This window comes from Oikopleura dioica, chromosome PAR, assembly GCF_907165135.1.
Source record: "Oikopleura dioica chromosome PAR, OKI2018_I68_1.0, whole genome shotgun sequence".
Taxonomy (NCBI): Eukaryota; Metazoa; Chordata; class Appendicularia; order Copelata; family Oikopleuridae; genus Oikopleura; species Oikopleura dioica.
In genome coordinates, this window is record NC_137293.1 from 15,267,996 (window position 1) to 15,280,985 (window position 12,990).

The 12,990-nt window shown below is 43.3% G+C and overlaps 7 protein-coding genes across 7 annotated transcripts; all 7 read left to right on the forward strand.

The window, feature by feature from the left end:
* The first annotated feature begins 3 nt into the window (after positions 1-3).
* LOC145705169 (eukaryotic translation initiation factor eIF1-like) lies at positions 4-510 on the forward strand. Its single transcript, XM_081782624.1, has 3 exons — positions 4-172; positions 234-353; positions 415-510. The coding sequence occupies exons 1-3, from the start codon at positions 37-39 to the stop codon at positions 492-494; spliced, it is 336 nt and encodes a 111-aa protein (XP_081638750.1). The 5' UTR covers positions 4-36; the 3' UTR covers positions 495-510.
* A 155-nt stretch (positions 511-665) lies between these two features.
* On the forward strand, positions 666-3,950 carry LOC145705170 (cytosolic carboxypeptidase 1-like). The gene is given in 6 exon segments (XM_081782626.1): positions 666-889; positions 935-1,188; positions 1,236-1,468; positions 1,514-2,106; positions 2,109-3,436; positions 3,471-3,950. Coding segments are annotated over 6 exon segments (3,042 nt in total). The 5' UTR covers positions 666-689; the 3' UTR covers positions 3,905-3,950.
* A 4-nt stretch (positions 3,951-3,954) lies between these two features.
* On the forward strand, positions 3,955-6,556 carry LOC145705150 (putative pre-mRNA-splicing factor ATP-dependent RNA helicase PRP1). The gene is made up of 9 exons (XM_081782606.1): positions 3,955-4,195; positions 4,238-4,583; positions 4,628-4,978; positions 5,023-5,270; positions 5,312-5,567; positions 5,693-6,002; positions 6,043-6,187; positions 6,236-6,385; positions 6,428-6,556. Exons 1-9 carry the CDS (start codon positions 3,992-3,994, stop codon positions 6,551-6,553), a joined length of 2,136 nt encoding a protein of 711 aa, XP_081638732.1. The 5' UTR covers positions 3,955-3,991; the 3' UTR covers positions 6,554-6,556.
* Positions 6,557-6,735: 179 nt separating this feature from the next.
* On the forward strand, positions 6,736-7,366 carry LOC145705167 (uncharacterized). Its single transcript, XM_081782622.1, has 3 exons — positions 6,736-6,972; positions 7,015-7,107; positions 7,148-7,366. Exons 1-3 carry the CDS (start codon positions 6,772-6,774, stop codon positions 7,346-7,348), a joined length of 495 nt encoding a protein of 164 aa, XP_081638748.1. The 5' UTR covers positions 6,736-6,771; the 3' UTR covers positions 7,349-7,366.
* A 25-nt stretch (positions 7,367-7,391) lies between these two features.
* On the forward strand, positions 7,392-8,276 carry LOC145705456 (putative deoxyribonuclease TATDN3). The gene is made up of 3 exons (XM_081782932.1): positions 7,392-7,506; positions 7,542-7,681; positions 7,725-8,276. The coding sequence occupies exons 1-3, from the start codon at positions 7,392-7,394 to the stop codon at positions 8,274-8,276; spliced, it is 807 nt and encodes a 268-aa protein (XP_081639058.1).
* A 626-nt stretch (positions 8,277-8,902) lies between these two features.
* LOC145705157 (uncharacterized) lies at positions 8,903-10,187 on the forward strand. The gene is made up of 2 exons (XM_081782612.1): positions 8,903-9,298; positions 9,344-10,187. Exons 1-2 carry the CDS (start codon positions 8,917-8,919, stop codon positions 10,099-10,101), a joined length of 1,140 nt encoding a protein of 379 aa, XP_081638738.1. The 5' UTR covers positions 8,903-8,916; the 3' UTR covers positions 10,102-10,187.
* LOC145705168 (uncharacterized) lies at positions 10,161-10,901 on the forward strand. Its single transcript, XM_081782623.1, has 3 exons — positions 10,161-10,301; positions 10,345-10,502; positions 10,545-10,901. The coding sequence occupies exons 1-3, from the start codon at positions 10,244-10,246 to the stop codon at positions 10,752-10,754; spliced, it is 426 nt and encodes a 141-aa protein (XP_081638749.1). The 5' UTR covers positions 10,161-10,243; the 3' UTR covers positions 10,755-10,901.
* Positions 10,902-12,990: the final 2,089 nt, after the last annotated feature.

Here is a 12,990-nt window from a genome sequence, read left to right on the forward strand (position 1 = left end):
TAAATATAGAGACTTTCTTCTAGCATTTCAGAAAAAATGACTTCCCGAGTTGTCTTCGATAACAACATCGATGCCTTCGATGAGGCGCAGAACGACGATAAGTGCCCACAGAAGGAGATGGTCCACATTCGAATTCAGCAACGTAACGGTCGTAAGACTCTTACCACCGTCCAGGAAAGGGTTGAATAATTCTTCGCTTGATCGCAAAAAAAAGTTACTTCAACCCAAAGCGAAGGGTCTCTCAGACGAGTACGACTTGAAGAAGATCATCAAGGTCTGCAAGCGGCATTTCGCCTGTAACGGAACCGTCGTCGACCACGCTGAGTGGGGTGAAGTCATTCAGTTCCAGGATCGTGTTTTATGCAAAATCAATGATAAGTTAATTACGCAAATTTCGAAACACGTGACAGGGAGATCAGCGAGCAAACATCCAGCGTTTCTTGTTAGGCGTCAAGCTCGCCCGAGCTGAGCAGATCAAGGTCCACGGTTTCTAACTGCACCGTGTAGGTTTCAACAAAATTAGGGACGGACGCCAAAAGAAAAGAATATCAGAAATTATATCTTACCATTTGTTCGTTAACATTTGTTCTGAAATACATCCTGTAACAGTGAAAATGAATGCCCCGCTCAGAAAAGAAACATGATTTTTTGACACGTTATTTCTAGAACGTGTTTTTGTTGGATGGCGAATGGGAGCAAATGCGGAGAGCGAGGCATATCTGAATGAGATGAGGAACGGGACGGAGGAAGAATGCAGACTCTCGTCCCTGATCGTGATACTCGACTCCAGCGCTGGCTCCACTGCGCGGATCGAGCATCGAATCAAGATTGCTGAGCAGCTACTCTACACGATCAATAAGAAAGAGGCATACAAGCGTGAATTTTTATCGTAAGTACTCTTTCCTTTTTCACGGGTTTCAATATGGCTCTCTAGTTCCAAAGGAGTGGAAGCATGCTTGAATGTGATCGAAGATCTTGATAGCAAGCAACTGGCGCTGTCCTGCGTCAAGATCCTCATTTCGCTGCTTGAGTTTGGCTTCGCTCGCCGCTTCATTCAAAATAATGGAACTGGGACGCTCTTTCAACTCGTCGCCCGTTGCCATTCTGAGGATAGAGCGATGCAGAATCACTCCGAAATCGTCAAGAACTCGCTAAACTTACTGATCCTGGCGAAGGCGAAAGACAAAGGTACAGTTCTTTATTCATTTTCATTCATACTCACGAACTACCGGTAGGATTCGGGCTGAAATGCGTAAATGCTGACGGAATAACGACGCTTCTGCGTCTCATTCGTGAGCCGACCAAGGTCCGACCGACTGCGCTCAATCTTCTGAAGATCGTTGCAGGAAGTCCTAGTTGCTCGCGCGAGATCATCCCGTCTCTTCAGATGTTATTTACATTGTGCCAGGTTAACCAAGGAAAGAAAAACACTGGCCATGTTCGCATTATACTACAGCTTATTCACAAGGTAAGAGCACATCTGTCGGAAATGCTTGAGCTCATCTGTTTGTAGGCGATAAAAGTGCAGAAGAAAAACGTTACGAAGTCCTTGCCAATGCTGCCAGTCGTCGTTGACCTGGTGGAATCCTGGCATAAATACGATCACCGCCACGGCGGTCGACTTATTCATCTAAGGAAAGGATTCATCATTCTGCTCAAGAGCATGACCTCAGAGAAAGAGGGCCGTACAAAGCTCTCTGAACCGACGATATTAAAGAAGTTGTGCGCCGTCGCAGAGGGCATGATGCAGAAAAATGAGCCGGAACAAGTCGTTCGTCTACTGATAACAACGATGCAAAAGGCGATTCCTTCAATATCCCCCGCGATACGATCTGCAAATACCGATACGCACTTTGAGCAGACGCAGCAAGATATAAACGAGATGCCTACCTCGCATGTGATCGAAGAACAATACAGAACCTTTAGCTATTTTGAAAGATACTTTATCGAAGAAACTCATTCAAAATGTAATGATGACGAATGGGAAGATGATTATTCTGGGGAAGCTCTCACGAGACAGGTCAGTTTGCCGAAGATATCAGCCGTGAGAAGGTCGACATCGTTGGGCTCGACGCTTATTCCAAAAAGTCATCTGGATCTTTACAAGATTTGACGCAGTCAGCAAGCGAGCTTCTTCCAAGAGACACGCTCAAGGAATACGCCGAGTCGACAACCTACAAAGATCTCTGCAACGTAATCGACCACGGCTGGGATCAAGAAGCAAGAGCTCACAGTAATCAAGAAAAAGCTGAAATATCTAGATGCGAAAGAATCACGAAAAACATCAATCGCTTTAGCGATGGACCAACACTCGATGATATCAACAACGTTCTTCCTAGCTGCGAATTATTTGGCCAAGTTCCTCAACCCCCTTCTCCAATGGTCAGAACGAAATCGATGGCAAGACACAACCGCGCTCTCCAGGAAATAGAAAAATACGTCCATCCGGAGCGTTTTGAGCGAAAGCTCGTCTACGCTGCAAGAGAGACCGAACGGATAGGAGAAAATACGGAAGGCTTGTTAGCATTCGATTCTAAATTTGAAAGTGGAAACTTGGCCGAAGCGTACTGGACACGTGACGAGCAATACGAGCTGTGGATTGAGCCTGACATGTACCAAGACTCTCACCGACAGTGGTTTTTCTTCAAGATCGGCAATATAGACGCGAATAATCGGTATCAATTCAGCATCATGAACTTTGAAAAGAAGGAATCGCAATTTGGCAAAGGAATGCAGCCTTTAATGTTTTCAGTAGACGAAGCTCGAGCTGGGAATCCGCATTGGCGCAGAATTGGCTCCAACATTATGTACTTCAGCAATAATATAAGAAACAAAGGCAACAAGAACTACTACACAATGAGCTTTGACGTGACATTTCCGCGAGATACGACCCTCGTTTACATGGCCTACCACTATCCTTACACGTATACGCGATTAAAAGCACATCTAAACATGATCCGGCCGCCTGAAAATGTGATCTTCCAAAGGCAAACACTGTGCCAAACGTTGCTCCACAATAAGATTGATCTTGTGACAATTACAGCAGCTGAAAACTACAGCAAACCTATATCAAATCGAGAATACGTCGTTATTTCTGCACGAGTGCATCCTGGGGAGACGAATTCAAGTTGGATAATGAAGGGCATCATGGATTTCTTGGTCTCAGATCATAAAGTAGCCGAGGCAGCGCGAAACGAGTTCGTCTTCAAACTTGTGCCAATGCTCAATCCTGACGGATGCATCATTGGAAATCACAGGACAAATATGGCCAAATTTGATCTCAATCGCCAGTGGGAAATGCCCAATCCAAACATGTCTCCTTCGATCTACTACCTAAAGGGATTCATAGCCAGTCTAAATGCAAAAGGAAAATCACCCATGTGCTACATTGATCTTCATGGACACTCGTTAAAGAAAAACGCTTTTATTTTCGGCTGTGATGGAACTGGCGATGTGCTTGCTTTACCAAGGATCGTTTTTTCAATAATTTTGGAAATTAAAATCTTGAATATCGAAATTTCTAAAAACGCCTCATAGATTACTCAATCGTCTGCCAATGTTCTCTCTTATGAATTGCCGCTTCCAGCTTACCCGTGAAACATGTGCTCGTACCGTTGTCTATCGTCGTCTTGGCATTCCCCGCTCTTACACTCTAGAAAGTACTTACAATGGCTGCAATCAAGGAAAACATAATGGTTTGCAAATTACGGAGAATGACCTCTGTCAGCTTGGCGTTGGACTCGTGGCTACAATTAAACTACTCAAAGACTACATCGCGATTGGAAAAGGTGCCTTCGGCGGACTGGGTCCTTATCAAACACTCTCCGAGCAGAAGCAAGAACGAGGTGATGATAGTGACAACTCCGTTTCCGAAGAAGAATCCGAAGCTAGCTTTGAGATTTGACCCAACGTTTTATTCTGCTGCTGCTTTATTTTTGTATTCTAATAAATTATTTTGTATAAATCTTATCTTGAGTTTGACTTGTGTAGAATGTCGAAGCGCAGCCTTGATGATGGGGCAGTCGTGCCAGTCGAGGAGAAATCTCGTAAGATCGTAGAGCCAAAGCAGGTTCTTTTGAACCCGTATACTGGTCAGCCGTACACTCCGCGGTACTATGACTTGCTCAAGAGACGTCTTGGTTTGCCAGTTTGGGAGTACAAGAATAAGTTCATGGAGTTGATCCATAGACATCAGGTTAGTTGAATTACTTTTTCGGTTTTTCGAACCTAATGTTAGGTTATCTGTCTTGTCGGAGAAACTGGTTCTGGAAAAACCACCCAGATCCCACAATGGTGCGTCGAATACGTCCGTCAAAATTCGCCTGTTGGCTCTCGTAAGGCAGTCGCTTGTACTCAGCCTCGTCGAGTCGCCGCTATGTCCGTCGCTCAGCGTGTTGCTGATGAAATGGACTGCATTCTCGGCCAACATGTTGGATACACTATTCGATTCGAAGATTGCACGTCCTCGCTCACTCTCTTGAAATACATGACTGACGGTATGTTGCTCCGAGAAGCTATGGCGGACCCCTTGATGGAGAAGTACAACGTTATCTTGCTCGATGAGGCTCACGAACGTACGCTAGGTAGGGAACAGAAAATATGGCTGATTTTTTCAATAATATTTTAGCCACTGATATTCTTTTGGGTGTCATCAAAGAAGTCTGTCGGCAACGACCTGATTTGAAGATCGTCGTCATGAGTGCCACTCTCGATGCCGGAAAGTTCCAGTCTTATTTCGACAATGCGCCGCTCATGTCCATTCCTGGTCGAACATTCCCTGTAGAAATTTTCTACACGCCCGAACCAGAGAAAGATTATTTGGAAGCTGCTATTCGGACAGTTATCCAGATTCATTTGTGTGAAGAACAGGAAGGAGATTGTTTGTTATTCTTGACTGGTCAAGAAGAGATAGAAGACGCGTGTAAACGGATACGAGATGAAGTTGAGAAAATGGGGCCCGAAGTTGGAGATGTCAAGGGTAAGTGTTTCAGATCTACGAGCATGTTCTTACCGTGTCATTAGTTATTCCACTTTATTCGACACTGCCGCCCCAGCAGCAGCAGCGAATTTTCGAACCTCCACCACCAAACAAGCCGAATGGCGCTATTGGTCGCAAAGTTGTTGTCTCGACTAACATTGCTGAAACCTCGCTCACTATTGACGGTATTGTGTTCGTCATTGATCCTGGCTTTGCCAAGCAAAAGGTCTACAACCCTCGAATTCGAGTCGAGTCCCTTCTCGTCTCTGCTATTTCCAAGGCGTCTGCTCAGGTAAATTCGTTTCTACGATTCCAGAATTAATAGTTTTTCAGCAACGTGCTGGCCGTGCTGGTCGAACCCGTCCTGGCAAAACTTTCCGCCTGTACACTGAGAAGGCGTACCAAGGCGAAATGCAGGACAACACTTATCCCGAAATCCTTCGATCGAACTTGGGCAGTGTCGTCCTCCAGCTGAAAAAGCTCGGTATCGATGATCTCGTTCACTTCGATTTCATGGATCCACCAGCACCCGAGACGCTTATGCGAGCCCTGGAAATGTTGAACTACCTCGCTGCTTTGAATGATGATGGTATGTAAATTTGCTCCAGCGAGTACGGTAAATGATCGCACAGCCATCAAAGTCAGACAGCGCGCGGTATCAGGGACAGAGCGGGTACTGAGTGCAATGAAAAAGATATAATTTGTACTCAATAGGTGACTTGACCGAGTTGGGCTCCATGATGGCGGAGTTCCCCCTCGATCCTCAGCTGGCTAAGATGTGCATCTCCTCCTGCGAGTTCAACTGCTCGAACGAAATCTTGTCCACCACGGCGATGCTTACTGTGCCCATGTGCTTCGTCCGACCTAGCGAGGCTCGAAGAGCTGCCGATGAAGCGAAGGTCCAGTTTGCGCACATTGACGGCGATCACTTGACTCTCTTGAACGTCTACCACGCCTTCAAGCAATCTCGTGATTCTCCACAATGGTGCTACGAGAACTTTATCAACTACCGATCCTTGATGAGGTAGGAGTCATTCCAAAACTGCGGTCCTAAAAAATTCTAGCGCTGATAATGTCCGACAGCAACTGTCGAGAATTATGGATCGATTCTCGCTCCCACGAAGGTCCTGCGACTTCACTTCCAAGGACTACTACACAAGTATCCGAAAAGCGATCGTATCAGGATACTTTATGCAAGTTGCTCACAAGGTAAAAATAAAGAGGTTTCAGTGGCGCATTTTTTAACATTTTAAAAAGGAGAAATCTGGTCATTATTTGACGATGAAGGACAATCAAGTCGTCCAACTTCATCCGTCGACTTGCTTGGACCACAAGCCCGATTGGGTTCTGTACGACGAGTTCGTACTTACCTCAAAGAACTACATCCGAACGGTTACAGATATCAAGGTTTGTGAGAATTAAATAGAATCGTTAATAAACTTGAAAAAGGTTGACTGGCTGGTCGAAATTGCCCCGACGTATTACGACATTGACAATTTCCCCAACTGCGAAGCGAAGAGAATTTTAGAACGAGTCAGAGCGAAGCTTGTAGCAAAAGGCAAAATTGAAGCATAGAAGGTAGCATAATGCTAAATATTTTTCACTAACTTTCACTTAAGGTAAATGTTAAGCATTTGCACCAGAAGACACCCTTAGAAAAAATTGATCAATTGAATTCTTTCCTGCGAGATCTACTGCCCTCAAACTTACAATAAAATGTCTTGTGCACTTGTTATCAGCGTATTTTTATTTCAATTACTGAATGAAAATACTCTAGAAAAAGCAGCTAAATCATGTCGGTTACTCTGCATACGGATCTTGGTGATTTGAAATTGGAGCTCTTCTGTAAGCTCTGCCCAAAAACTTGTGAAAACTTTCTTGCTCTTGTCGCGTCGGGAAAATATGATGGCACAGTGTTCCACAGAAACATTCCTGGGTTCATCGTCCAAGGAGGCGACCCAACGGGGACTGGAAAAGGCGGTGAGTCTATTTGGGTAAGGCAGCGTGTCAGTTTCTGTCTTCTAATTATGAATAAGGGCGGACCATTTGAGGATGAGATTGACGACAATTTGAGACATTCTGGACGGGGTATTTTGTCGATGGCAAACTCTGGAGCAAATACAAATAGAGTAAGGGCGAATTGTTTGTTTTCCGATAAAATGAGTTCAGTCGCAATTCATGATAACTTACGCCAAACATCCCACTCTCGATTTGAAGCATACCGTCTTTGGGAAAGTCATCGATGGCGACGAGACACTTGACGCCATGGAGAAAGTCCTGATCGATCCGAAAACGTACCGACCGACTACAGATATCAGACTCAAACAGTGCACGATTCATGCTAACCCCATCGCTGATGAAAGCTCATAAACTGCCAATTAGATCAAATTCTCACTTTTTATCCAATTTCAGAATGATGGATTGCCATGCTCATTTAGGCGAATTTCATGATAGAATTGAGCAAGTTATTGCTGATGCGAAAGCAGAAGGTGTCGCTGGTGTCATTGTCGTTCCAGAATACGGAAATAGTAAGCGATAATGAATCATTTTCTTATGCCTACAGATTTTGAAAGGAACATGAAGATGTGCGATGAACACCCAGACTTTCTCTTCCCTGCTCTTGGTCTGCATCCTATTCAAGGATCATATGCCGTCCCGGAAGAGTCTTCTGCTTGCAGCTTATCAGAATATGATCAATACAAGGCAAGTTCATTTTACAAGATTCAATAAAAATGTGACAATTTAGGCGACAATTGAAAAGTACATCGATCGAGTTGTTTGTATTGGTGAATGTGGACTTGATTTTACTCCGAAATTTATCAGAACACCAGATGATAAAGAGCTGCAACTAGCGGCGTTTCGAGCTCATATCGAACTCGCTAAAAAGTACTCGCTGCCGCTGAACGTTCATTCTCGATCAGCTGCTCCACAGATATTCACACTTCTTGATGAATACGAGTACTACGATGTTCTCATGCATGCTTACGGCGGAAAAGCCAAAAGAGCCGCTCTTTATGCTAAGAAAGGCGTTTACTTCAGTGTTCCCAACACAGCTGCTAAAGAAGACAGTCAAATGAGAAATCTCATCAAACTTGTTCCGATTGAAAATCTCATTCTTGAAACAGATTCACCCGCGTTATCACTTATTCCTGGGACTGAAAACCAACCCAAGAACCTCATCATTAGTGCGAAAGTTATTTCTGAAGTAAAAAAGTTACCTATTGAAGACGTAATCAACATCACTAGAAACAATACCCTTCGCCTTTTCAGTCGTATTTCAAAGTTAATAAAGCTATAGAAAAATGTGATTTAAAAAGAATGAATCTATTAGATTGATCGAGTCGGACCAAATGGCAATCCTCGAAGATAAGAAATGGAACCTTGCCCACATTCAAAATTCTTTCATCGTTGATCAATTTTGTGAAAATGTTATTCACAAGCGAGATCAAATGACCGTTGATGAACTGGCTGATCGATGGGATGATCCAGATTTTGATCACAGTCCTGAAATTCGTGCATTTCAAAACTTCGACTCTGAAAAACCATCCGAGAAAGAAGCAACACTGACAGATTGCTCAAATCATACCAAGATAACTACAGAAAGAAGTCACGGGTTATAAAAAGCGACCTGGATGATCCTCCTCAAATCCGATATGTTGCCGATCCGGAAAACAACTCGCCTGGCAAAATTCCTACAGTAGAAGAAATCAAGCAAAGAATAGAAAAACGAAAGCAAGAAGCTCTCGGAGTTGCGGATAAAATTGTCGAAGAGCTACCAAAAGATGTCCGCCCCTTTGCGGAATATGACAAGCTTACGACAGTTAGTCTTGATGTTCCGTCTTTATCATACAGGGAGAGTTCTTTAATATATAAATCAAGGAAGAATACCCTTATTTTCGGCATCTAATCGAACTCTTATCAGTGTTTCCCTTTATAAAATGGTCGGAAATGAAAAGATCCCGCTTCGGTTCCCAAACGAAAAAGGTGAATTCGTGCATGGCATTACCATCAATATTCGACAGAATCAAAAATATCGCGATCTCGTTGGTCTGACATGCTTCCAATACATAAAAAGCTACGATCATCCTAGCTTCAGTGGTCCGAAGCTTGAACACTCCGAGGTCACAGACCGATCGCACTCAATCTATTTCGTCGAGAACGGAAATATTGAGCCGGACGTGACGATTCACATTGCGCAGGATCTTAAGTCGGCTGCGTTTGATTTAAAATCATTGGCGGAGGATAAAATTAATGGGAGAATGACTCTTGCCAATATGGGCTTAGCGATTGTAGAAAACTGTATTGCGGAGAGAGCGAAAGGTGGTTGTATTTGAAAGTCTTACTGATATTAATAAACATATTTAGTCGGAAAAGCACGAGTTATTTTGAGTGAGATACAAATGTCTCGCTCTACTTGCCAAGATGTCGTCGTTCCCATCGATACAGAATCAACCGCTGACGATGTTCTCCAAGCAGCAAAAAGGACCTTCGACGAGCACGGCCTTCAAAAGCTTCGCACGAATCAATCCTTCGTGCTCAAGAAAGACAACGTGATTCTAGCGCCGACGATCGCTATTCTTGAATTCCTGCAGCACAACTGTAGAAACCCACAAATCCCTGACCCAGTGTACACTATCAATCTCTGCGTACAAACCGTTGAGCCTCCTCCCAAGCCGCCGACGTTTACAGAAGAGCAGTGTTCCTTCACTGTCAAAATCATTCCAAGCGTGATGCAAAGCTTCAAGCTCGGAAAGAAATTCCAGATCGCTCAAGACTTCACGATTACTTTCGGTAACGATTGTATCACGATTGCCACTGGTAAGCCGAAAGCGAGCTTCAAAAATAAAATGACGCCGACGAAACTGTTCGCTGGCATTCCCTCAGTGATTCCCTACAGTAAGATGTCCGACTTTACGATCACGCCACAGAAGAACGAAAGAAGTCAACTGACCGTAGCGTACAAATCTGATGCAGCATTCGAGAAACTCGTGATCAGAGCTCCCACCGACATCGGTCGACGGATGCAGTACTTTTTCGAGAAAAACGACATTCAACTTCAGTCAGCGTCGCCGAGTCTCGCCTCTTCGCGACAAAAGGGGCGCAGAAAATCCGTCTTCTTTTGATTCAACCCGTTATTTATTATTTCTAACTGTTTCTTTCACTGCTGATTCAATGTTTTCGAAAATTCATAAACTCACAATTCATGTCATTTCTAGCGTCTCACTCACTTCTAGATTTTTCTAGTTTTTGAAAAGTACCGTAGGTATGGGCTGGTTCGGAAGCTCCGCTCCTGAGAAGAAGAAAAACTATGACGAGGATATGAGTACGGATTTTGGATTTGACTTTGTTTAACAGAGATATTGAAGATGACGGCGCTGGCGGTGGATATGATAAGTACGATACAGGCTCTTCCGCTGGTTCTTCGGCGCCACCACCACTTGGAGGAGGACTCGGAAATGCAAGCGCGATGCCATCAATGAGCGAGGACTTGGGAGCTGCTTCTATGCCAGGAAATGTTTCTCAGGTAAATGAGTGATCCCAAGATTGTTTCCTTATTGTAGATAAGGCTCTTGGTATGGTCAAGCAACAATTGAAACAGCAGCTCGCTCAGGCTCACCAACAAGCTCTCATGGAAGCGATCAACAAAAACTGCCTCGAAGCTTGCGACCCAGATGGCTCCAGCAGACTCCAGACAAAATGCGTCGAAACATGCGCCGCTAGATACATTGACGCGTGGAACCACGTGTCCAAGAGTGTGCGAAATGCGCAGTCCTAGTTCTATTGTATTTCCAATTATGTATTTATTAATGCTCACTGCGTGTAACTGAAATGGCGCTGATTAGAATGATTCAAGCTGCGCGCGCTGCGCTTTGATTGGCTCCTTGTCGGTGCTAATGCGCAGCGCCCCGCTCCGTACATTATCGATTCGACATTATTTATCACTCCTTAAGGGTAGAACATGAAATCGGCGCGCGGCGCCTCGCTCGCCAAGCGCCCCGCCGTGCCCTACTTTTCAGAATGCCCTAAAATCGGAACGGATAAAGCTTTTCAAAAATTTCTTCGGATTTCAGATTATCAAAGCCTTTACTTTTCACAGATCAAAAATGAGCAGAATCGTCAAACAGTAAGTCGGAGAAAATGACATGAGTTGGTTAAACTCTATCTCCTCTCGCAATTTTTATCCGATTTTTTCAAATTTAGATAGGTCGAAAGTGCTCCGTTAGACCTAAAATTTCGTAGTCTCAGAATTAATTTTGAAGCTTTATGGAATTTTATATGAGCTTTTGAAATGAGAGCTGCACTGTCGTGAGGCGCGCAGCGCGAGAGAAGAAGCGGCGCGGCGTGAGAGCACTTGTTTTGAGAAGCCGTGTGGATTTTTAGGGAGGTTCAAAATTAATTCTGAGACTACGAAATTTTAGGTCTAACGGAGCACTTTCGACCTATCTAAATTTGAAAAATCGGATAAGAATTGCGAGAGGAGATAGAGTTTGACCAACTCATGTCATTTTCTCCGACTTATTCTTTGACGATTCTGCTCATTTTTGATCTGTGTAAAGTAAAGGCTTTGATAATCTGAAATCCGAAGAAATTTTTGAAAAGCTTTATCCGTTCCGATTTTAGGGCATTCTGAAAAGTAGGGCACGGCGGGGCGCTGGGCGAGCGAGGCGCCGCGCGCCGATTTCATGTTCTACCCTTAAGTTCAGAAAATAATGGAATGAACCGTTGTTATGATATAACTTATGTTTATGCAGCTGAGTGCCCAGGTTAGCCTGAGCATCTCGTTCCATCCTGACGATATGCCTCGTGCATAATTGATCAACCAATAAGAACCTGGATGGCTCGGGATGCAGCGTAGGATAGCCTGGGGGCTCAGCGATCAGTATATAAGGAAGACACCTTCCTTCAGATCAGTAACGTTCTCATTTCATACCATGTGCAAGACATGAAATAAAACACAAAATACGTTATACCAAAATATGCGTTAGTTTTTATTGCAAGATTGATACACCATTGCAAGGCAGCGCATAACATTGGTGTCAGAAGTATAAACAAACCCAGCGCCAGGTATGAATTTTAGGAAAATATTAAGAAAGGTAAAAATATTTATGAATCTTCACGCTGGTAGCTTAGAAGAAACATAACAATTCATCAAAACGCGGTAAGTCTTTGAAAAACCATCAAAATTTTATGATTTTCTAAAGTGAACCTGCGTGTAGGATTTCTTTATAATTCATAAAAGCGGAAAAGAGACTCTAAAAATAATGAAAGCTAAATGAAAAATTTATAAACCCCCACACGTGTAAGCTCAGAATAAACATTTAAATTTATAAAAGCACTAGAAGTCTTTGAAACACCATCAAAATTTTATGATTTTCGAAAGCGAGCATGCCTGGGGGATTATTTATTATTCATCTAGATGCAAGCTAGAAACTCTGAAATAGGAATTAAAATTCATAGACTTGCAAGGCTTTTGAAATAATGAAACATGAGAAGGAATACGCGCTGCGAAAGTTCAAAAGAGACGTTAACTCAGTCTCTTCTCGAGCGGATACGCGCTAAGTCGTATTCATAATTCATCAAAAACTGAGCAAAACGTCTGAAGAAACAATTAGAATTCATTAACGGGCAGACTCAAAGAAGTTATGAAACTTTCAAAGGAATAAATAATTTGATACTTCAGAAGAAACTTATAATTCAGTCTCTTTGAGAACAACGATACCTGAAGGTTTATTCATTATTCATAAAAACGCAGAGAAGAGACTCTGAAATGGATAATTCATATGAATAGACTGTTGATGTTCAAAGAAATAATGAAAATTCCAAAGGAAGAAAGAATCTCAAACTACAAAAGAATCTCTAATTTCGTCTCTTTCAGATCCAGCATGATGAGAATATTCTATTAAAGAAAAACCCGCGAAGCGCGGCGCGCCAAAAGCGCTCAGTAATTTATGATCTTCAAAGAGATCAAGCTTTTCGGAAAATTAAAAATTCAGGAGAAGCGCGAGACGGTG